The sequence below is a fragment of the Hordeum vulgare genome, chromosome 2H (genome assembly GCF_904849725.1).
Source record: "Hordeum vulgare subsp. vulgare chromosome 2H, MorexV3_pseudomolecules_assembly, whole genome shotgun sequence".
Lineage (NCBI taxonomy): Eukaryota > Viridiplantae > Streptophyta > Magnoliopsida > Poales > Poaceae > Hordeum > Hordeum vulgare.
This window is the reverse complement of record NC_058519.1, coordinates 302,106,066-302,130,750: the sequence shown is the minus strand read 5'-3', so window position 1 is coordinate 302,130,750 and position 24,685 is coordinate 302,106,066. Positions and strand designations below refer to the sequence as shown.

Below are 24,685 nucleotides of genomic sequence, written 5' to 3'. Positions count from 1 at the left end.
GTGCAAAATCGATGGTGCTACTCAACTGAGAGGATCCAGAAGAAGCTTCGAGCTAAGTGTAAAAATAAACGTAGAATTGAAGCATCGATGACCGAGGCATTCATTACTGAGGAGGCGGTAAACTTTGTGACAGCACACTACGAAGCCAAAAATAATCATTTGCATAACCCGAAGCCTCGGTACAATGATGGCGATCGAAAAAAAGTTCGATCCAACCTCAGCCTATTCAAAGGTAAGCTCGCACCATCCGGTGCTTCAAAAGGGAAATCGTTGGATGTCGAAGAATGGCGGACCATTTCATTGTATATCTTCACCAACCTAACAGAAGTGCGGCCATACATCAAGTAAGTTCTCGGTAATTTATGGTTCCGCAACTTCTAATTACTTTGAACTACTCTTATTCCCGTATATTTGATATAGTCGATATGTCGCCGAATTCTCGAATGGAGGGGTCATCGAAAAGGATTTCGTCGAAGAGTATGAGCTTCTCGCAAAGCATGGAGGCGACTGCCCCGGTTTCATCTCTTGGTTCAAACAAAGGGTAATTAATTACCATTAAGGGCCCATTCGATTTCTTAGTCTAATTTGCGGCTAATGCATCCATTCTTTCGTATTAAACTTGTAGGCTGATGCAGAGTCTATGGACGCCGAGTTGAGACAAGTCGCTAAAGGTTTTGACTATAAGGTCCGTTCATTTGACAAATACAACATCAACGGGTATCACTTTCGTACCTTTGGCAAAGAGCTATCTATGCCTGACCTAAATCTACAAATTGTTCTGTCTCTGCTATCGGCGAAGGAGACACCGAGTATTATGGAAGAGTTGAAGCAATTTATGAACTTCTATTCTATGGTGAAAACCCACCGACCGTCGTAGTCTTCAAATGTTATTGGTTTGAGCCGAGGGAGACTAGAAGGACTCATGAACATATAGGACTAGGCGAAATCAACCAAAACACCCACTTAGATGTTCCCTATGTCTATATTACTGCTCAACAGGCGACACAAGTTTTCTATCTACCGTGGGCCTGCCAAACTGATCCAAATCTCAAAGGTTGGGATGTCGTTTATGAAGTGCCACCACATTTTAGACCACCTACCCTCAATGAAGAAGATTACAAACCTCGCATTAACCCAGACACATATGAAGGAGAATTCTTCCAAGAAACACGTATGTTCAAGAAACGTTTCAAGAACCGCTCTACTTCACCCCAGAACATTGAAGTAGACAGCGACAGTGAATCCGTCTTAACCCCTGAGCCCGAACAGGAAGAGCTGGAAGAACAAGAGGTTACTGTTGCGGATGACCTGTCACTTCTTAACCGATTACATAATGGTGGCCTTCCACATGTTCTTCGTGATAGTGATGATGATGATGCATTTATTGAGGATAGTGATGATCATGATGCATTCATTGACCCGGAAGCATATATAGGCGAGCACCATTGTTATTAGTTCATGTCAGGTATTCAACTATTATACTATATATAAATTTTGAGTTCATGTTAGGTATTCAATTTTTATTAGTCATGTTGGTATTTATGACGATGATACATTTAAATTATATACATTTTATTAGTCCTGTTGGTATTTATGTTGTACTAATTTCATTTACTCTTTGGCATGACAGGTGTTGAAAGATGGTGGGAAAGGGTCGAAAGCACTGCGCGGCTCCTTCTTCGTCGGCGGGTGATGGGATGGGTACTTCCATTCCTGCCTCGCCTCTTCGGAGGGTGTTGCTCTCTACTATGCAAGAAGCACCCCCCATGAGAGGAGGTCGACCCCCCGCGAAGCTGAGAGGCACTAAAGGTACACATTGTATTCATGTTGGTATTTATGTTGTACTCATGTTGTATGCATATTGATATTTATATACATTTTATTACTCATGTTGGTATTTATGTTGTACTAAAGGTACACGTGGGCGCGGGAGAGGTAGGGTGGTGGCTGCCACGCCTTCTGAGGTGGCGGCTACATGGTCTCCGCCACCACCCTAAGCTGATTCACCTGAGCACATGACTTCTAGGGTGGATTCGTCCGAGGTGGAGGCTACACGGTCTCCGGTTCATGAGCCTCGGGTCGATGAGCCTGAGGTCGACGAGCCTTCGACCCACGAGACTCGTGTCCCAGAGGCTTCCTTCTAGGCGACTCCGGAGCAAAGCAGCGATGAGGGTACGTCCCAAGAGACCCAGTGGGATACCTGGGCTGAGCCAAGTGGCCATGCTGGTAGCGACGAGGAGATGGGTGAGGGGGCTACCGTCTACCAGCGTGGTAGTTCGGGGCTCCCGCTCGTGCCAGCGACCCCCGAGCAGAGGTGGCCGATTAGGCCAAATGGGGACACGTAAGTTAATTTACTCTTATTTACTCTTTTGCCTTCGCGTTTTCTCAAATATCTAATGTTTTGGCTTTAATTTGTCATACTGTAGGGGTTGGATTGTTTCCAAGGGTGTCCGCAAGCCCAACAGCGTCCTTAGTGTTCTTTGCCGTAAAAACATCCCAGGGTTTGTTACGTTGCCCGGTCGGGAGCAAGAGGTAGGAATGACCTGGGAGCACTACTTGGGTGCCCCGGCCCCGCCGCAGGTGGAGATCGACGGTGTTTTGTGCGACCCAAGGGCGGACATGGTGATCCGAAATTTCTAGGTAATTTCTCCTTCAGACAATTATAAATCAACCATAGCTATTTATTGTACTAATCTTTGTTGTCTCGTTTGCAGACCTACTACAGGTGTGAGGAGGGATACGAGGAGGACGCGACAAAGGTTATCGAAACCGAATGTCGCCGCCTACTTGAAAACTTTCACTACGAGGCTCGGGTGCAGGCTGTTCGAGACTACTATGCCACGCGGCGTATTAGGCTTGACAAGGCAAAGTGCCGTGATGCTAAGATGGAGAAGGAGCATTACATGAAGGTAATTACATATTATTAAGGCTTTGTAGTTAGTTTCCTTGATTTGGTTCTTAGGCGCTCAAATTTCTCTTTATTAACTTAGGTGCCCCCGAGATGGTGTGTGGTTAAGATGGATTGTTGGGAGGCCTTGGTGGATCAGTGGTGCTCCGAAACGTGGGAGGCCAGCCACAACAACGCCAAGGAGAGGCGTGGCAAAATGGTTGGCGTACCACACCATCAAGGGAGCGTCAACTTAATCCGATTTGGCGAGAACTGGGTATGTGGTTTGCTTCATGCCTCATGCAATTCATTCTTAATGCTATCTTGAGCCCTTTACTAATACAATTTTCCTCTCTCTCTCTTTTAGGCGCGTCACAATAAGACGGAGGCGCCACACATGTACGACCTGTATGCGATGGCCAATACTGCCTCGTACAAGAAGGTCAAGGCATTCTCTGAGTCTGACCTCGAGCATCCAAAAAACTTCACCAACATCTCCTCCCACCACAAGATCGGGAAGTACAGAGATCACGGGAAGGAGAGGAAAGGGGACGACTTTAACCCGAGCGAAGGGCCTATTGATCCAGAGCTGGTGATGATAGCTCGCAACGGGAGGCCCCATGGCTCGATCACCATTGCAGACGGCCTTATACGTTGTCCTAGCACTCTCCGGCAGATAAAGTCACACCAGACGAGCTCTTCTCCAGAGGTAACACGTCGTCCACGGCCAGTCGAGCTCGCAATCCAGGTTAGTTTAATGGACTCAACTAACTTTCCGCATTATGTTGTGCGTTGGAACCAATATGATTACATTGCTAACAATGAGTTGTGTTGCAGGCTGCTATTGAGAAAGAGAGAGAGGCAATGCATGCACCTATGGCGGAGAAGGATAAGGAAATTAGGGAGCTGGAGGAGAGGACGACTACATTGGTTGAGGCGGAGAGGGCACGGAATGATGCGTCTAACAGGGCCATATCCGAGCTCTTCGTGGTAAGTTTATTCTTCATGTTATTTCAAATCTTGCATTTGAATGTCCGTTTCATTAATAAATAAAAAGTTTGACTTGTCGAAACCAAATGTACAGTCTATGTGCGAGAAGAACGGCCAAGTCCCTCCGCCGATGCCAGTCATTAACGTGGCGGGGACGGTGAGTTTCTTTTCATTGCAGTGATCTTAAGAGTGTCCTCATGCTAACTACACATTGCAAACGATGTTTGGTGCAGAATATCTCCCGAAAGGCATCGCACGACCCTTCTACAGTCGAGCCTTCTCCAGGTGAAACAAGCCAGAGCCACCGTGCTTCACCACTGTGATGAAGATAATGGTATGTTATTTCTAGTGTTTTAATAAAAAATAGCTAGACCTCCATCTAAATGACATAATTAGCTTAGTTAGCTCCAAGAAAGGCTAAATTGGCTAATTATCCTACGAAATGACATAATTAGCTTAGTTAGCTCCAATATGACCTATTTATTAAAAATGACCTACATCGAGCTAAGTTCTCTCCTAAATGACATAATAAGGCTTACGTACCTGCAAGATGACCTATTCCCCTGACTTAGGTATTAAATGGCCTATAATTAGCCTAGCTAGATCCAAAATGGCTTAATAAGCATAGTTTTCTCCGGAATGACCTATTTTACCCAAGTTAGCTGCGAAACGACGTATAGTTAGCTAGGGTTCCACCTAGATGACATAATTAGCTTAGTTAGCTCCTAATTGGTCGATTTAATAAAACATGACCTATACTTAGCTAATTATCCTCGAAATGACATAATTAGCTCCAAAAAGGCATTCTTAGCCAATTTAGCCCGAAGAAGGGGACAAGAGGAGAAGAAAGAGGAAAAATGAAAGGAAGGAAGAAGAAGAAGAGGAGAAGAAGTAGAAGGAGAGGGAGGAGGATAAGAAGGAGAAGAAGGAGGAGAAGAAGGAGAAGGAGCTCCTCCTTCTCCTTCTCATTTTTCCTCCTTCTTCCTCCTTCTCCTTGTCCGTCTTCTTTTCTTCTTCTTCTCCTCTTCCTTCTCCTTCTCCTCCTCCTCCTCCTCCTCCTCCTCCTCCTCCTTCTTTTACTTCGTCTTCTCTTTCTCTTCTTCTACGTAGCTTAGACTCATCCAAGAAAGGCTAAATTGGCTAATTATCCTACGAAATGACATAATTAGCTTAGTTAGCTCCAAAATGACCTATTTAATAAAAAAAGACCTACAATTAGCTATGTTCTCTCCTAAATGACCCAATAAGGCTTACGTAGCTGCAGGATGACCTATTACCCCTAACTTAGGTATAAAATGGCCTATAATTAGCGTAGCTAGATCCAAAATAGCTTATAAGCATAGTTTTCTCCGGACTGACCTATTTTACCCAATTTAGCTCCGAAACGACGTATAGTTAGATAGGGTTCCACCTAGATGACATAACTTAGTTAGCTCCTAAATGGTCTATTTAATCAAGCATGACCTATACTTAGCTAATTATCCTCGAAATGACATAATTAGCTCCAACAAGGCATTCTAAGCCAATTTAGCCCGAAGGAGGGGACAAGAGGAGAAGAAAGAGGAAAAATGAAAGGAAGGAAGAAGAAGAAGAGGAGAAGAAGAAGAAGGAGAGGGAGGAGGATAAGAAGAAGGAGAAGAAGGAGGAGAAGAAGGAGAAGGAGCTCCTCCTTCTCCTTCTCCTTCTTCCTCCTTCTTCCTCCTTCTCCTTGTCCTTCTTCTTTTCTTCTTCTTCTCATCTTCCTTCTCCTCCTCCTCCTCTTCCTTCTTTTACTTCTTCTTCTCTTTCTCTTCTTCTACGTAGCTTAGACTCATCCAAGAAAGGCTAAATTGGCTAATTATCCTACGAAATGACATAATTAGCTTAGTTAGCTCCAAAATGACCTATTTAATAAAAAATGATCTACAATTAGCTAAGTTCTCTCCTAAATGACACAATAAGGCTTACGTAGCTGCAAGATGACCTATTCCCCTTCACTTAGATATTAAATGGCCTATAATTAGTGTCGCTACATCCAAAATGCCTTAATAAGCATAGTTTGCTCTGGAATGACCTATTTTACCCAAGTTAGCTCCGAAACGACGTATAGTTAGCTGGGGTTCCACCTAGATGACATAATTAGATTTGTTAGCTCCTAAATGGTCTATTTAATAAAACATGACCTATACTTAGCTAATTATCCTCGAAATGACATAATTCGGTCCAAAAAGGCATTCTAAGCCAATTTAGCCCGAAGAAGGGGACAAGAGTAGAAGAAAGAGGAAAAATTAAAGGAACCAAGAAGAAGAAGAGGAGAAGAAGAAAAAGGAGAGGGAGGAGGATAAGAAGAAGGAGAAGAAGGAGGAGAAGAAGGAGAAGGAGCTCCTCCTTCTCCTTCTTCTTCCTCCTTCTTCCTCATTCTCCTTCTCCTTCTTCTTTTCTTCTTATTCTCCTCTTCCTTCTCTTTCTCCTCCTCCTCCTCCTCATCATTCTTTTACTTCTTCTTCTCTTTCTCTTCTTCTACGTAGCTTAGAATCATCCCAGCAAGGCAGAATTGGCTAGTTATCCTACGAAATGACATAATTAGCTTAGTTAGCTCCAAAATGACCTATTTAATAAAAAATGATCTACAATTAGCTAAGTTCTCTCCTAAATGACACAATAAGGCTTACGTAGCTGCAAGATGACCTATTCCCCTTCACTTAGGTATTAAATGGCCTATAATTAGTGTCGCTACATCCAAAATGCCTTAATAAGCATAGTTTGCTCTGGAATGACCTATTTTACCCAAGTTAGCTCCGAAACGACGTATAGTTAGCTGGGGTTCCACCTAGATGACATAATTAGATTTGTTAGCTCCTAAATGGTCTATTTAATAAAACATGACCTATACTTAGCTAATTATCCTCGAAATGACATAATTCGGTCCAAAAAGGCATTCTAAGCCAATTTAGCCCGAAGAAGGGGACAAGAGTAGAAGAAAGAGGAAAAATTAAAGGAACCAAGAAGAAGAAGAGGAGAAGAAGAAAAAGGAGAGGGAGGAGGATAAGAAGAAGAAGAAGAAGGAGGAGAAGAAGGAGAAGGAGCTCCTCCTTCTCCTTCTTCTTCCTCCTTCGTCCTCATTCTCCTTCTCCTTCTTCTTTTCTTCTTATTCTCCTCTTCCTTCTCTTTCTCCTCCTCCTCCTCATCATCATTCTTTTACTTCTTCTTCTCTTTCTCTTCTTCTACGTAGCTTAGAATCATCCCAGCAAGGCAAAATTGGCTAATTATCCTACGAAATGACATAATTAGCTTAGTTAGCTCCAAAATGACCTATTTAATAAAAAATGACCTACAGTTAGCTAAGTTCTCTCCTAAATGACATAATATGGCTTACGTCGCTGCAAGATGACCTATTCCGCCTAACTTAGGTATTAAATGGCCAATAATTAACCTAGCTAGATCCAAAATGGCTTAATAAGCATAGTTTGCTCCGGAGTGACCTATTTTACCCAAGTTAGCTCCGAAACGACCTATAGTTAGCTAGGGTTCCACCTAGATGACATAATTAGCTTAGTGAGCTCCCAAATGGTCTATTTAATAAAACATGACCTATACTTAGCTAATTATCCTCGAAATGACATAATTAGGTACAAAAAGGCATTCTTAGCCAATTTAGCCTGAAGAAGGGGACAAGAGGAGAAGAAAGAGGAAAAATGAAACAAAGGAAGAAGAAGAAGAAGAAGAGAGGAAGAAGAAGGAGAAGCAGGAGGATAAGGAGAAGGAGAAGAAGGAGGAGAAGAAGGAGAAGGAGCTCCAAGGAGCTCCTCCTTCTCCTAATTCTTCCTCCTTCTTCCTCCTTTTCCTTCTCCTTCTTCTTTTCTTCTTCTTCTCCTCTTCCTTCTCCTTATCCTCCTCCTCCTTCTTTTACTTCTACTTCTCTTTCTCTTCTTCTACGTAGCTTAGACTCGTCCAAAAAGGCTAAATTGGCTAAGTATCCTACGAAATGACATAATTAGCTTAGTTAGCTCCAAAATGACCTATTTAATAAAAAATGACCTACAGTTAGCTAAGTTCTCTACTAAATGACATAATAAGGCTTACGTAGGAGCAAGATGACCTATTCCCCCTAACTTAGGTATTAAATGGCCTATAATTAGCCTAGCTAGATCCAAAATGGCTTAGTAAGCATAGTTTGCTCCGGAATGACCTATTTTACCCAAGTTAGCTCCGAAACGACCTATTGTTAGCTAGGGTTCCACCTAAATGACATAATTAGCTTAGTTAGCTCCTAAATGGTCTATTTAATAAAACATGACCTATACTTAGCTAATTATCCTCGAAATGACATAATTAGGTCCAAAAAGGCATTCTTAGCCAATTTAGCGCGAAGAAGGGGACAAGAGGAGAAGAAAGATGAAAAATGAAAGGAACGAAGAAGAAGAAGAAGAGAAGAAGAAGAAGGAGAAGGAGGAGGATAACGAGAAGGAGAAGAAGGAGGAGAAGAAGGAGAAGGAGCTCCTCCTTCTCCTTATACTTCCTCCTTCTTCCTCGTTCTCCTTCCCCTTCTTATTTTCTTCTTCTCCTCTACCTTCTCCTTCTCCTCCTCCTCCTTTTTTTACTTCTTCTTCTCTTTCTCTTCTTCTACGTAGCTTAGACGCATCCAAGAAAGGCTAAATTGGCTAATTATCCTACGAAATGACATAATTAGCTTAGTTAGCTCCAAAATGACCTATTTAATACAAAATGACCTACAGTTAGCTAAGTTCTCTCCTAAATGACATAATAAGGCTTACGTAGGTGCAAGATGACCTATTCCCCCTAACTTAGGTATTAAATGTCCTATAATTAGTCTAGCTAGATCCAGAATGGCTTAATAAGCATAGTTTGCTCCGGAATGACCTATTTTACCGAAGTTAGCTCCGAAACGACCTATAGTTAGCTAGGGTTCCACCTAAATGACACAATTAGCTTAGTTAGCTCCTAAATGGTCTATTTAATAAAACATGACCTATACTTAGCTAATTACCCTCGAAATGACATAATTAGGTCCAAAAAGGCATTCTTAGCCAATTTAGCCCGAAGACGGGGCCAAGAGGAGAAGAAAGAGGAAAAATGAAAGGAAGGAAGAACAAGAAGAAGAGAAGAAGAAGAAGGAGAAGGAGGAGAATAAGGAGAAGGAGAATAAGGAGGAGAAGAAGGAGAAGGAGCTTCTCCTTCTCCTTATTCTTCCTCCTTCCTCCTTTTCCTTCTCCTTCTTCTTTTCTTCTTCTTCTCCTCTTCCTTCTCCTTCTCCTCCTCCTCCTTCTTTTACTTCTTCTTCTCTTTCTCTTCTTCTACGTAGCTTAGACTCATCCAAGAAAGGCTAAATTGACTAATTATCCTACGAAATGACATAATTAGCTTAGTTAGCTCCAAAATGACCTATTTAATAAAAAATGACCTACAGTTAGCTAAGTCCTCTCCTAATTGACATAATAAGGCTTACATAGCTGCAAGATGACCTATTCCCCGTAACTTAGGTTTTAAATGGCCTATAATTAGCCTAGCTAGATCCAAAATGGCTTAATAAGCATTGTTTGCTCCGGAATGACCTATTTTACCCAAGTTAGCTCCGAAACGACCTATAGTTAGCTAGGGTTCCACCTAGATGACATAATTAGCTTAGTTAGCTCCTAAATGGTCTATTTAATAAAACATGACCTATACTTAGCTAATTATCCTCGAAATGACATAATTAGGTCAAAAAAGGCATTCTTAGCCAATTTAGCCCGAAGAAGGGGACAATAGCAGAATAAAGAGGAAAAACGAAAGGAAGGAAGAAGAAGAAGAAGAGAATAAGAAGAAGGAGAAGGAGGACGATAAGGAGAAGGACAAGAAGGAGGAGAAGAAGGAGAAGGAGCTCCTCCTTCTCCTTCTTCTTTTCTTCTTCTCCTCCTCTTCCTTCTCCTTCTCCTCCTCCTCCTTCTTTTACTTCTTCTTCTTTTTCTCTTCTTCTACGTAGCGTAGACTCATCCAAGAAATGCTAAATTGGCTAATTATCCTATGAAAAGACATAATTAGCTTAGTTAGCTCCAAAACGACCTACTTAATAAAAAATGACCTACAGTTAGCTAAGTCCTCTCCTAAATGACATAATAAGGCTTACGTAGCTGCAAGATGACCTATTCCCCCTAACTTAGGTATTAAATGGCCTATGATTAGTCTAGCTAGATCCAAAATGGCTTAATAAGCATAGTTTGCTCCGGAATGACCTATTTTACCCAAGTTAGCTCCGAAACGACTTATAGTTATCTAGGGTTCCACCTAAATGACATAATTAGCTTAGTTAGCTCCTAAATGGTCTATTTAATAAAACATGACCTATACTTAGCTAATTATCCTCGAAATGACATAATTAGGTCCAAAAAGGCATTCTTAGCCAATTTAGCCCGAAGAAGGGGACAAGGGGAGAAGAAAGAGGAAAAATGAACGGAAGGAAGAAGAAGAAGAAGAGAAGAAGAAGAAGGAAAAGGAGGAGGATAAGGAGAAGGAGAAGAAGGTGGAGAAGAAGGAGAAGGAGCTCCTCCTTCTCCTTATTCTTCCTCCTTCTTCCTCGTTCTCCTTCTCCTTCTTCTTTTCTTCTTCTTCTCCTCTTCCTTCTCCTTCTCCTCCTCCTCCTCCTCCTTCTTTTACTTCTTCTTCTCTTTCTCTTCTTCTACGTAGCTTAGACTCATCCAAGAAAGGCTAAATTGGCTAATTATCCTACGAAATGACATAATTATCTTAGTTAGCTCCAAAATTTCCTATTTAATAAAAAATGACCTACAGTTAGCTAAGTTCTCTCCTAAATGACATAATAAGGCTTACGTCGCTGCAAGATGACCTATTCCCCCTAACTTAGGTATTAAATGGCCTATAATTAACCTACCTAGATCCAAAATGGCTTAATAAGCATAGTTCGCTCCGGAATGACCTATTTTACCCAAGTTAGCTCCGGAATGACCTATTTTACCCAAGTTAGCTCCGGAACGACCTATAGTTAGCTAGGATTCCACCTAGATGACATAATTAGCTTAGTTAGCTCCTAAATGGTCTATTTAATAAAACATGACCTATACTTAGCTAATTATCCTCGAAATGACATAATTATGTCACAAAAAGGCATTCTTAGCCAATTTATCCCGAAGAAGGGGACAAGAAGAGAATAAAGAGGAAAAATGAAAGGAAAGAATAAGAAGAAGAAGAGAAGAAGAAGAAGGAGAAGGAGGAGGATAAGGAGAAGAAGAAGGGGGAGAAGAAGGAGAAGGAGCTCCTCCTTCTCCTTATTCTTCCTCCTTCTTCCTCCTTCTCCTTCTCCTTCTTCTTTTCTTCTTCTTCTCCTCTTCATTCTCCTTCTCCTCCTCCTCCTTCTTTTACTTCTTCTTCTCTTTCTCTTCTTCTACGTAGCTTAGACTCATCCAAGAAAGGCTAAATTGGCTAATTATCCTAGGAAATTACATAATTAGCTTAGTTAGTTCCAAAATGACCTATTTAATAAAAAATGACCTACAGTTAGCTAAGGTCTCTCCTAAATGACATAATAAGGCTTACGTGGCTGCAAGATGACCTATTCCCCCTAAATTAGTTATTAACTGGCCTATAATTAGCCTAGCTAGATACAAAATGGCTTAGTAAGCATACTTTGCTCCGGAATGACCTATTTTACCCAAGTTAGCTCCAAAACGACCTATAGTTAGCTAGGGTTCCACCTAAATGACATAATTAGCTTATTTATCTCCTAAATGGTCCATTTAATCAAACATGACCTATACTTAGCTAATTATCCTCGAAATGACATAATTAGGTCTAAAAAGGCATTCTTAGCCAATTTAGCCCGAAGAAGGGGACAAGAGGAGAAGAAAGAGGAAAAATGAAAGGACGGAAGAAGAAGAAGAACAGAAGAAGAAGAAGAAGAAGTAGGAGGATAAGGAGAAGGAGAAGAAGGAGGAGAAGAAGAAGAAGGAGCTCCTCCTTCTCCTTATTCTTCCTCCTTCTTCCTCCTTCTCCTTCTCCTTCTTCTTTTCTTCTTCTTCTCCTCTTCCTTCTGCTTCTCCTCCTCCTCCTTCTCCTTCTTTTACTTCTTCTTCTCTTTCTCTTCTTCTACGCAGCTTAGACTCATCCAAGAAAGGCTAAATTGGCTAATTACCCTGCGAAAAGACATAATTAGCTTAGTTAGCTCCAAAATGACCCATTTAATAAAAAATGACCTACATTAGGTAAATTCTCTCCTAAATGACATTATAAGGCTGACGTAGCTGCAAGATGACCTATTCCCCCTAACTTAGGTATTAAATGGCCTATAATTAGCCTAGCCATATCCAAAATGGCTTACTAAGCATAGTTTGCTCCGGAATGACCTATTTTACCCAAGTTAGCTCCGAAACGACGTATAGTTAGCTAGGGTTCCACCAAGATGACATAATTAGCTTAGTTAGCTCCTAAATGGTCTATTTAATAAAACATGACCTATACTTAGCTAATTATCCTCAAAATGACATAATTAGCTCCAAAAAGGCATTCTTAGCCAATTTAGACCGAAGAAGGGGGCAAGAGGAGAAGAAAGAGGAAAAATGAAAGGAAGGAAGAAGAAGAAGAAGATGAGAAGAAGAAGTAGGAGAAGGAGGAGGAGAAGGAGAAGGAGAAGAGCTCCTTCTCCTTCTTCTTCCGCCTTCTTCCTCCTTATCCTTCTCCTTCTTCTTTTCTTCTTCTTCTCCTCTTCCTTCTCCTTCTCCTCCTCCTCCTCCTCCTTCTTTTACTTCTGCTTCTCTTTCTCTTCTTCTACGTAGCTTAGACTCATCCAAGAAAGGCTAAATTAGCTAATTATCCTACGAAATGACATAATTAGCTTAGTTAGCTCCAAAATGACCTATTTAACAAAAAATGACCTACAGTTAGCTAAGTTACCTCCTAAATGACATAATAAGGCTTACGTCGCTGCAAGATGACCTATTCCCCCTAACTTAGGTATTAAATGGCCTATAATTACCCTAGCTAGATCCAAAATGGCTTAATAAGCATAGTTTGCTCCGGGATGACCTATTTTACCCATGTTAGCTCTGAAACGACCTATAGTTAGCTAGGGTTCCACCTAGATGACATAATTAGCTTAGTTAGCTCCTAAATGGTCTATTTAATAAAACATGACCTATACTTAGCTAATTATACTCGAAATGACATAATTAGCTCCAAAAAGGCATTCTTAGCCAATTTAGCCCGAAGAAGGGGACAAGAGAAGAAGAAAGAGTAAAAATGAAAGGAAGGAAGAAGAAGAAGAAGAAGAGAAGAAGAAGAAGGAGAAGGAGGAGGATAAGGAGAAGGAGAAGAAGGATGAGAAGAAGGAGGAGAAGAAGGAGAAGGAGCTCCTCCTTCTCCTTCTTCTTCCTCCTTCTTCTTCCTCCTTCTTCTTTTCTTCTTCTTCTCCTCTTCCTTCTCCTCCTCCTCCTCCTCCTTCTTCTACTTCTTCTTCTCTTTCTCTTCTTATACGTAGCTTATACTCATCCAAGAAAGGCTAAATTGGCTAATTATCCTACGAAATGACATAATTAGCTTAGTTAGCTCCAAAATGACCTATTTAATAAAAAATGACCTACAGTTAGCTAAGTTCTCTCCTAAATGACATAATAAGGCTTACGTAGCTGCAAGATGACCTATTCCCCCTAACTTACGTATTAAATAGCCTATAATTAGCCTACCTAGCTCCAAAATGGCTTAATAAGCATAGTTTGCTCCGGAATGACCTATTTTACCCAAGTTAGCTCCGAAACGACCTATAGTTATCTAGGGTTCCACCTAGATGACATAATTAGCTTAGTTAGCTCCTAAATGGTCTATTTAATAAAACATGACCTATACTTAGCTAGTTATACTCGAAATGAGATAATTAGCTCCAAAAAGGCATTCTTAGCCAATTTAGCCCGAAGAAGGGGACAAGAGGAGAAGAAAGAGGAAAAATGGAAGGAAGGAAGAAGAAGAAGAAGAAGAAGAAGAAGAGAAGAAGAAGAAGGAGAAGGAGGAGGATAAGGAGAAGGAGAAGAAGGAGAAGGAGCTCCTCCTTCTCCTTCTTCTTCCTCCTTCTCCTTCTCCTTATTCTTTTCTTCTTCTTCTCCTCTTCCTTCTCCTTCTCCTCCTCCTCCTTCTTTTACTTCTTCTTCTCTTTCTCTTCTTCTACGTAGCTTAGACTCATCCAAGAAAGGCTAAATTGGCTAATTGTCCTACGAAATGACATAATTAGCTTAGTTAGCTCCAAAATTACCTATTTAATAAAAAATGACCTACAGTTAGCTATGTTATCTCCTAAATGACATAATAAGGCTTACGTAGCTGCAAGATGACCTATTGCCCCTAACTTAGGTATTAAATGGCCTACAATTAGCCTAGCTAGTTCCAAAATGTCTTAATAAGCATAGTTTGCTCCGGAATGACCTATTTTACCCAAGTTAGCTCCGAAACGACCTATAGTTAGCTAGGGTTCCACCTAAATGACATAATTAGCTTAGTTAGCTCCAAAATGGTCTATACTTAGCTAATTTCTCTCCGAAATAACCTATATATACACTTCTTAATCTAGAATTATTCTTCTAACTTTCTTATTTGTCATTTTGCATATTACCTTCACTTCACGGGAAGCTTGGATTATATTGATGGAATGCTTGAAGATGATTTCTTGTACCATGTCTTGTATTGAAACTATTGTAGTATATGGATATATATGAAACTTTGTATGCATGTGGATGAAACTTGTGTAATATATGGGTTGGTACTAATGCAACTTGCATAATATTTATGCACTATGGATGAGAGTTATTTTAATATGGTTATGAGTACGAAAAGAAATTTATTTATGTCAAATATATATATATATATATATATCCTGATTATTGTTAAAATGATGGATATAATAAAAAATAAATTAAAATGGGGCAGGTTCCCCTCTTTGTCATCTGCCCCCACATGGCAAAGGGGGGTGGGCAGACGGCAAAGGGGGGAATCTGCCCCCTCTGTCTCCCCTCTTCGCCGTCTGCCCCCACATGGCAAAGGGGGGTGGCAGACGGCAAAGGGGGGAATCTGCCCCCTCTGTTTCCCGTCTATGCCGTCTACCCCCACATGGCAAAGGGGGGTGGGCAGACGGCAAAGGGGGGAATCTGCCCCCTCTGTTTCCCCTCTTTGCCGTCTGGCCCCAGATGGCAAAGGGGGGAATCTGCCCCCTCTGTTTCCCCTCTTCGTCGTCTGCCCCCACATGGCAAAGGGGGGAATCTGCCCCCTCTGTTTCCCCTCTATGCCGTCTGCCCCCACATGGAAAAGGGGGGTGGGCAGACGACAAAGGGGGGAATCTGCCCCCTCTGTTTCCCCTCTTTGCCGTCTGCCCCCACATGGCAAAGGGGGGTGGGCAGACGGCAAAGGGGTGAATCAGCACCCCCTCTGTCCCCTCTTTTCCGACTGCTCCCACATGGCAAAGGGGGCACGGCAGACGGCAAAGAGAAGACGCCTGCCGTTAACACTTAACGGGGACGTTGAAGTATATGTCGTCCAAGTTATTTTGCCGTCTGCCTCCTCATGGCAAAGATTCTTTGCCGTTCGCTTTTCAAAAGCAGACGGCAAAGAACCTCTTCACCGGATTTTTTTTACCGTCTAGTTTGCCGTCCGCTGACCGACGGCAAAGCCTTTGCCGTCAGTGGTTGTCCCCTTTGCCGTCTGCCATGGCAGACGACAAATTTCTGAATTTCAGTAGTGATACTTCCTGTGCATAGGCATATCATAAGAAAACAAATTCATGGAAGAAGAAAGAAACAATAGAAATCTCAACATGATGAGAGATAATTTGGTAACATGAATATTTCTATAACCATATTGACCTCTCTCGTAATAAATACATGTAGGATCATATTCAAGTTAAACAATATAGCTATCACATAAAGTATTCTATTCATCATCCACGTGCATAAAAGTCTTATAATCTTCCAAGGTAGTGGGATTAACATTCATAATGAGTATTAAATAAATTTTCAGGATAATAAGAAGCATGACCCCAATCATTATCATTAAAATGTGTAGTGGACATGACAAAATTGCCATCCCTACTATTAGAGTTTTGCATTTTATTAGCACAATTGACATTAATAGAATTTATGACAACATCATTGCAATCATGCTTTTTATTCAATGATATATCATGAATCACTTCATAAATATCTTCTTTTAACACTTCATCTCAATATTCACATTCATTATTTTCAAGCAAAACATCACAAAAATAATCAGGTGCACACAACTCACTAGCAATTGGTTCAAATAATTAGATCTTTTGAAAAGATTGGCAAATAGAGTAGGATCCATATGTCTTTACTTTTTGTGTTTACTTTTCTGTTTTTGAGTGTTGACATGAAGGCAATAGAAACAAGCAAGCAAGAAAAAGGCAAATGGAAAGAAGGAAAATAAAAGGAAATTTTTGTGAAGTGGGGGAGAGGAAACTGAGAGGCACATGGCAAATAATTTAACTGCAAGCAGATAAGAGTTGATGTGTGGGAACCTGATAGATCTTTACTTGATCTTCCCCGACAAATATGCGAGAAATATTGGCTCCCCAATGATTGCGTACATTTCCCTCCATGATTAAAGGGTGAGGTAGCATAGCGACGACAAATATTTCCCTCAGTTATGAAACCAAGGTATCAGTCCAGTAGGAAGATCCAAAATACTATGTAAGCGGTACCTACACGAAAATAACAAATCCTCACAACCCAACGCTTGTAGGGGTTGTCAATCCTTCGTGGGTAAAGTGAAAGAATAGATAGATAGATGCAAATAAAGTGATGGAAAATTTAACACATAAAGGTATTTTTGGGTTTCTGGATAATATAGATCTGAAAATAAAATAGAAAATAAAATGCAAACGAGAATAGAAAAATAGAGATTGCAAATAGTTGATGTGAAATAGACCCGGGGGCCGTAGGTTTCACTAGTGGCTTTTCCCGAGAAAATAGAAAACGGTGGGTAGACAAATTATTGTTGGGCAATTGATAGAAGAGAAAATAATTATGATGATACCTAAGACAACGATGATGTACATTGGCATCACGTCCAAGACAAGTAGAACGACTTCTGCCCGCATCTACTTCGATTACTCCACACATCAACTGTTATCCAGCATGCATATAGTGTATTAAGTTCATGAAAAAATAGAGTAATGCTTTAAAAATGATGACATGATCTAGACACGATGTATTCATGTAGGAATATAACCCATCGTTTTATCCTTAAGAGCAATGATACATGCATGTCATATCTTCTATTGTCACTGAGATTGAGCACTTCAAGATCGAACCCATCAAAAAGCACCTCTTCAGATAGAAAGATAAAAGATCGAGTTGGCCAGACAAAAACAAAATATCGGAGAAGAAATACGAGGATATAATAACCAATAATGGATAAAATTTCATTATGTGATAATAAACTCATCATTCATCGGATCCCAACAAACACCGCAAAAGATAGAGGTACATCAAATATATCTCCAAGAGTCCATTGTATTGAGAAGAAAAATGAGAGAGAAAGCCATATAGTTACTGCCTACACACCCGTAGGTCTGACATGAACTACTCACGCATCATCGGAGGAGCACCAACAAGGATGATGAACCCCTCTGTGATTGTGTTACTCTCCTGAACGGTCTCTAGATTGGCTTTCGTGGCTTCTGGAACTTGCGGCAGCTGAAATGATTTTTCATCGACTCCGTAGGGTTTCAGGTATACTAGGGTATTTTTAGAGCTCATAGCTCTGAAGGAGGTGCACAAGGCCCCCACTACCCACCTGGCCGTGCGAGGGGCCTTATGCGTGTCCTGGTACCTAGTGGGTTGCGTGGGCCTCGTTTGGTGATCATCCTTGGTCCTCATGTTTCCTTCTGGTCCAAAACAATATCCAAAAAGATTCGTGGTATTTGGACTTCATCTCGTATTGATTTTCTACGAACAAAAAAAACAGCAATTGGCACTGGGCACTATATTAATAGCTTAGTCCCAAAAAATGATATAAAGTTGCTACAAAATGATCACAAAATATCCAAGAATGATAATATAACAACATGGAAGAATTAAAAATTATAGATACATTGGAGACATATCGGTGATGCACGTTTGTTTTATAACCTTGGGAAGTGCACTTTTAGCACCAACCGAGTATATTTTCTTGGCTATGTTGTTACTCCATAAAGAATTGAAGTTGATAAAGTCAAGACTAAATATATTGAGAGTTGGTCGCATCCTGATTTTAATATGACTTTCGAGCATGAATGTGATGCTAGTGCAATTGGGTCACGATGTGTGTTGTCACAACATGGTAAACCTGTTGCATACTTTTCTGCAAAATTAAGTGGACCTAGTGTGAATTATTCTACTTATGATAAGGAATTATAAGCTTTTGTTTATACTTTGAAGACATGGCACCATTTGTATGGCCCAAAGAAGTTGTTATACATTCTCATCAAGAATCTTTGAAACATATTAGAAGTCAAGAAAAAATAAATCATAGACATGCTAAATGGATTGAATTCATGTAAACTTTATCTTAGTTCATTAAACAAAAGAAGGGAAAATAAAATGTTATTGGTGATCCATTGTCTCGTAGTTATACTATTCCTTCACAACTTGACTCTAAAATATTTTGCTTGGAGACCAACAAAGCTCAATGTGAACATGATGTTGAGTTTCAATATGTCTTGTAGATTTGTAAAGAAGGAGAACATGGAACAAGTTTGTCATAAATGATGGATTTGTGTTATGTGCTATCAGGCTATGCATTCCAGCTAGCTCCGTTCATCTTTTGTTATTGCAGGAGGCGCATGGTGGAGGATTAATGGGACGCTTTGGCATGCAGACGATGAAGGACGTACTTTCTACACATTTCTCTTGGCCAAAGATGATACATGATGTTGAGCATTTTGTTGCTCGCTGCACTTCATGTCAAAAAGCTAAGTCAGACTCAATCATCATGGTTCATATGTACCTAGTGTATGTTGAGCCTTTGTATGTGCCTAGTCGGACTCGAAAATCTAAGTCAGACTCAATACTCAAAGATGAGACATGATGTTGAGCCTTTGTATGTACCTAGTGTTCCTGGGGAGAATATATATGTGGACTTTGTTTTAGATTTACCTCAAACAAAGAAGGGGAGGGATAGCATATTTGTTCTCATGGGTAGATTTTCCAAAATGGCTCTGTTTATACAATGTCATAAAAGTTATGATGTTGCTAATGTTGCTAATTTGTTCTTTCATGAAATTATTTGCTTGCATGGTTTGCCCAATAAAAATGTTTCACATCGTGATGCTGAATTTCTTAGTTACTTTTCGAGATGTTTATGGACTAAGTGGGGAAATAAACTGCTTTTTAATACTACATGTCACCCCCAAATTGATGGACATGCTTAATAGATCTTTGTTTACTATGCTTAGGGTTGTTTCAAACAATAACTTCAAAATGTCGGAAGAATGCTTACCTCATATTGAATTTGCTTAAAATCGATCATAGCATTATACTATAAAATCTGCCCTTTTGAAATTGTGAATGTTTTCATACCGCGTGCATCTATTGATTTGTTGCATCTTCCATCTCTGGAGAACGTTATTTTTTATGCTAAAGAACATGGTAAATTGATCTTAAACATGCATGAGGTAACTAAGGAAAACATTGAGCGTATGAATGATAAAGAAAAACTTGCAAGAGATAAGGTTAGAAAACATGTTGTCTTTACAGCTGGATACCTTGTTTGGTTACATTTCTGTAAGGATAGATTTCCTAATTTGCACAAGTGAAAGCTAATGATGCATGTGGATTGTTGTTTTAAAGTGTTAGAAAAAATAATTGATAATGCACATAAACTTGAGCTCCCTGTCGAGTTTGGGGTTATTAACACTGTTAACCTTGTAGATTTGAAGACTTATTTGGGTGAAGAAGATGAGATTCCATATAGGACGACTTCATTTCTAGAAGGGGAGGATAATGGGGACATCAATAGCGTTGGTAGACCCACAAGCCGTGCAGATCTACATATTGGACCAATTACTAGAACTCGCGCGCGCCAATTGAATTACTAGGTCCTTTCGTTTACCCTAAATCCTTCTAATGTTCATGAACATATGATGTAGCCTAAATTAGATACTTTTCTTTTACTTATGAATGAATGGTCTAGTGTGGACAAGAAGGATGTCCATTAGAGCGGGATCAAGCGAGGAGAAGAAGGTGCACACGTGGGAAAGAAATACTGAGTTACTAGTGGTGATTTTCATACCTTGAAGCCACCGTAAGGAGAGCATGAATTCTTGGACGAAATATACAAGATCACACTTCATAAGTTTCGTCCATACGCTACAATTGGTGTTGCATCACCTTATTTTTGGGCCGGCCCATGTAATTTCAAAATACCACATTATAGGTTGTTTTTAGAGTCCGTATGTGTGGGGAAACTAAGTTAGGTTTGGATTCGGACCCCTCCTCCAGGGGGTCATGAAATTCCCTCTATTCCCCATATATACATGCCTTGGGACACCGTTTAGACTTGTATTTTGTTTAGATTACTAGTTCGCATTAGCTAAAACTTTGCGTCCTTCGTTTGTGTTCTACAACCAGACCCAGACGTCAGAGAATACACTTTCATCAATAAAGCTTCCTCTTATATTCACAGTATCCAGATTGAAAATTCTGTTTCTTGCTTGTTCTTCGTTCGCATGTAGGAAATAGACCTACATTATCTGGTTGATCATGCTCCGGTGCGGTCAATAACCTCTTGGAGTTGGTTTAGCGATTCCTAAGGTGTGACTTCCTCGCATGTTCGTACTCGAATCATGAAAGTCTACTCCACCAAAAATGATATCCATCATCTCATCGAAAGACGACAAAGATTTGCCTCTATTGGAGGGAGTTGTAGGGAAGAGCTACCTATCGAAACTGGGCGGCGGCGGGCTATGGCGCTTGGCTACGGACCGGGGGCGAATGGCGGGTATGAAGGCTCCGCGAAGCAGGCTGGCGGGCAAGGGACGGGGAGGGGTGGACGGTCGCACGGGGGACGACCGACCAGGATGGGGGACGAACGGTATGGCGTAGGGGAGAGATCGAGTGTAGAGGGAGAGAGTGGTGATGGGAAGAGTGAGGAGAGTGAGGTGGTCAGCGCAGGGGAAGAGTGGATCAGGTAGGATTTAATAGCAAGATAGTCTAGGAAGAGTGCTACTGCTTGTTGAAATTATGGTAGCGCTGGCCCAGAACAAGCGTTGCTGCTAACATGCGTCCACTAACTTACACGTAGAATAATAGCAGTAGCCCATTTTCACATCATGCTCTACAACTATAGTATTAGTTGTAGCTTGAGATATGGGACAAGCTTTGTTAGTATATCCTAACGTGGGGGCACTTTGTGCCCACTTAGCGGTAGTGTTGTCTATATCCCTCGGCGCTACTGCTCACCAATACCCATAGCGCTTCTTTGTCCCCACACTGCTGGTACTTAATAGTTGCGCCTGCTACCTAACATGCGTTAATGGTAATATTCTACCTATAAACTATTTTGTGGTAGTTATGCGGCGTGAACTATGTATATCGAGTGTGCTTTAAGTTTCATGTTCTTGCTGTTATCCACACTTTGGGCCTCGCACTATAAATCGACAAAGGGACACCTTGTGTACTTGGTGTCTCGTGTGTGTTCTACACAAACACGTAGACAATACTTGACTTTCATATCCTTTTGTAGTACATCGGAATATAATACATATAATAGAAGTGAGGTATATCATACAAAATACACATTATATAGAAATCTTAACATGACAACGAGTTTTAAAATGATCAGTATTACAAACAAAATATAGGAAAAGAGTTGCGTCAGGTCGTGCAAACCCATTCCTGATGCTAAACCAACATGTAACCTTTAACACCATCATTCATGTGTAAATTGATTTGAGTACTTTATTGTATATCAATCACCACTTGATCCAACCAATTAAGCTCAAAGTACTCTAGCTCGTAACGAGCATATGCTTTCATCTCCAAACGAGGGCAGTTTGCACGTCGGTTGTTTACAATTCATGATCCTTTTCTTCTTCGGCCACCAGAGTTAGTGGTGTTGTGCCCTCCTCCGGGACACCTCCGCCATCCTTGGTTGATGCACCACCACTTCCTTCAGAGCTTCCTTTGTTTTTTCGGCGGTTGGACTTCTTGGGCACGGCAGGGAGGTCTTGACAGGTGGAACCGGCAGTGTCTTCAGTCGCCTTGTCCTTGTCTTTCTTTCTATTCTTTCGGGTGCCTTTCTTGGCCTTCTCCTTCTTCTCTGAGGTATCAGTAATACCTGTTGTGACATCCATTGAGGAGGTGTCAGAACCCCGGGAGCGGTTTCGCCTTGACCGACGGGTGCCCGGGGACGGTGGTGAGTCACCGGCGGTGACCTCGATTCCACCAGCTTCACTTTTAGTATCCCTGAAAGAGTTATCTCCGAGGCCTGCTCCATCTAGAACTATTTCTGTCGTCACAAGAGAACAAATTTTTATTTTAGCGTTGTTTTGGATAAAGCTAGTCCATTGTTACAATGATAATATATTCAAATCAGCGGATTAATAAATTTATGTTCCACATGAATTTTACGAAAGCTTTCATGTAATCAAATTAAGGGAAGGTAAGAGGGTGAGAATTTGACCTTGAGAAGCCCATGGGTTAGAGGCAGCAGAACCTCCCCTGTCACTCCTAAACGAGGCCGAATCCAGAGGTGCTGAGTGGTAGTCTTTCATCTGTTAATTGCAACATTTTTAAGCCAAAAGTAATACCTTAAGAATCTAATATCTCAATTCACTGAAAGATACCAGATTTTCCATCTATATAGGAACTCTTATAAGATAAACATTGGTATATCCAATTATAGCCCCTTTGGGATGTAAAATATATGAGACAAATTCATTTTGATTAGGATAACACTATATGCTCATCATTCTACCAGATATATCTTTTTGATTCAGTTCAGAACAAATTTTATAGTACAACCACTAAGGAGCTCCTCATTTATGCCTCGTAGTAATTACTCCTCATAGATTCAATATCTTACACCTCCCGAAAGTTATTTGGTGTTGCTGTGACGCTGGTCTTGAAGAACCCAATGCAATTGACCTGGTCGCTTACGCTAGGAGACCTCGACCCAAGTTATCCTTAAAGTATCTCCTTCTCCACTTAGGAATCCAAGAACTCCCTTCATTGCTAGTTTGATAAATGACTCCATCCCGCTTTCATTTTGTTTGGCCTCGAAGCATCGAGGGCAAGCTATTAGCATACATAGAGCCTCAGAAATGAACTATAGGTTAGTTCACTACTGCCTCATGTGCCTTTTCATCGGGTAACCATGGTTGCATACAACAACGAAAAGTGTATTTTGGAAATTTTGGTTAGTGAGCAGCGAGTATGCAATCGTACGTCTTACACTTTTAGTTCTGCCACGGCCTGGTTTTTCAATTCACATTGACTATATGCATGTAATTTTAGTGATGACATGGAACAACCATGATGTTGCATTGAGAGTAAATTTTATCCCATTATATATGTTTACTATTCTAGTTAGTCTGGCCAAACAAATTGTAATATCCTTATATTTAAATTTTCATCTCATTATGATAAATTTTCTCACAAGAAAGATGTGAACTAACCCAACTAGGTGCTCCTGCCTCCTTCTCCTTGTTTGGGACGCTAGGTCCATCCCATCCGATGTGTGCCACATGTTTGACATCCGTTGGGAAACCAATTTGCATGTCTTGTTCCTTGGCATCTAGTTATAAATATTTAGTATGAGAAACAATGCATGTTAGAGTTAAGAAATTATGTAAGGGATTTTACATATTTGTTACGGTAAAGTATGCAAGAAAAAGTTCATTTGATTTTGTTCAACAAAAAGATAAAAGTTATGTACCAATTATGTTTGAGAAGTAGCGGAAGGGCCTCAGGATCCCCTTCTTCATCTTCGTGCTCATATCCTTTGTAAACCACCCTTTTATATTTTGTTATGCCTCAACAGTCTTTTTAAATCTACAACCTGCAACATTATAATGTATGGTAAATCATCCAATGAAAATACAAGATGTTATGATTGTGAAATGGCATAATATATACACAAAAATGATTAAGATATACATGAATTAAATATTGTAAATGAAAAATGTTAGATTTGAATCCTTACTCTCTTATGAATCTGAAAGATCACTCACAACAAAAATGAACATTGGTTGCCAATCCTCTTAACAAGTTCCCTCAGTTTCTCCTCAATGGGGCAATAACTTGTTTCCTTTTCCCTTTGTCTGTTTCTCCAAGAATTATGCTAGCTTGATATTGCCAGTTTTCATTGGGCATATATTTCATAAACTTATGCGGAGCTCAACGGAGGGCACATCGCGTCAATGGAGTTGTGAGGGTGGGAGGAGGAGTTCTATCTTATGTCTAATTTTGTGTAGGGCCAATAACCATTTGAGTCCTCTCCGTTCAACCATGCATCGTTGTAGGGAGGGGCTACATGTTCCTTTTTGGCTATATAAGGAGGGATACCTATATGCAGAATAGTTGGAGGATGCGGTTGGTTAGCCTAAAGATAGCCCTTCAGGCAAACATGTCACGGCCAGAAATAACCCTTATTCTACTTTCTCTTGAGTATTATAAAATATGATGTTTTGTGTGCAATGTTTGTTGAATACATAGGGATTATATGCTCTGGATGATTATAGAACACGCAATAACTGGAAAACACTGGAATAGGATAAGTTTCTAAGAAGAAAATGATGGGTTGTGAAAAGACAATTTTTTTGAACACTTGGTGTTTTCA

The 24,685-nt window shown here is 40.6% G+C and overlaps 1 protein-coding gene across 1 annotated transcript; it reads right to left on the bottom strand.

Moving 5' to 3' along the window:
• Nucleotides 1-21,659: 21,659 nt before the first annotated feature.
• LOC123430028 (CRIB domain-containing protein RIC7-like) lies at nucleotides 21,660-24,350 on the bottom strand. Its single transcript, XM_045113959.1, has 5 exons — nucleotides 24,050-24,350; nucleotides 23,783-23,905; nucleotides 23,523-23,641; nucleotides 22,529-22,619; nucleotides 21,660-22,354 (listed from the first exon to the last, which is right to left on the bottom strand). The coding sequence occupies exons 2-5, from the start codon at nucleotides 23,841-23,843 to the stop codon at nucleotides 21,915-21,917; spliced, it is 711 nt and encodes a 236-aa protein (XP_044969894.1). The 5' UTR covers nucleotides 23,844-23,905; nucleotides 24,050-24,350; the 3' UTR covers nucleotides 21,660-21,914.
• Nucleotides 24,351-24,685: the final 335 nt, after the last annotated feature.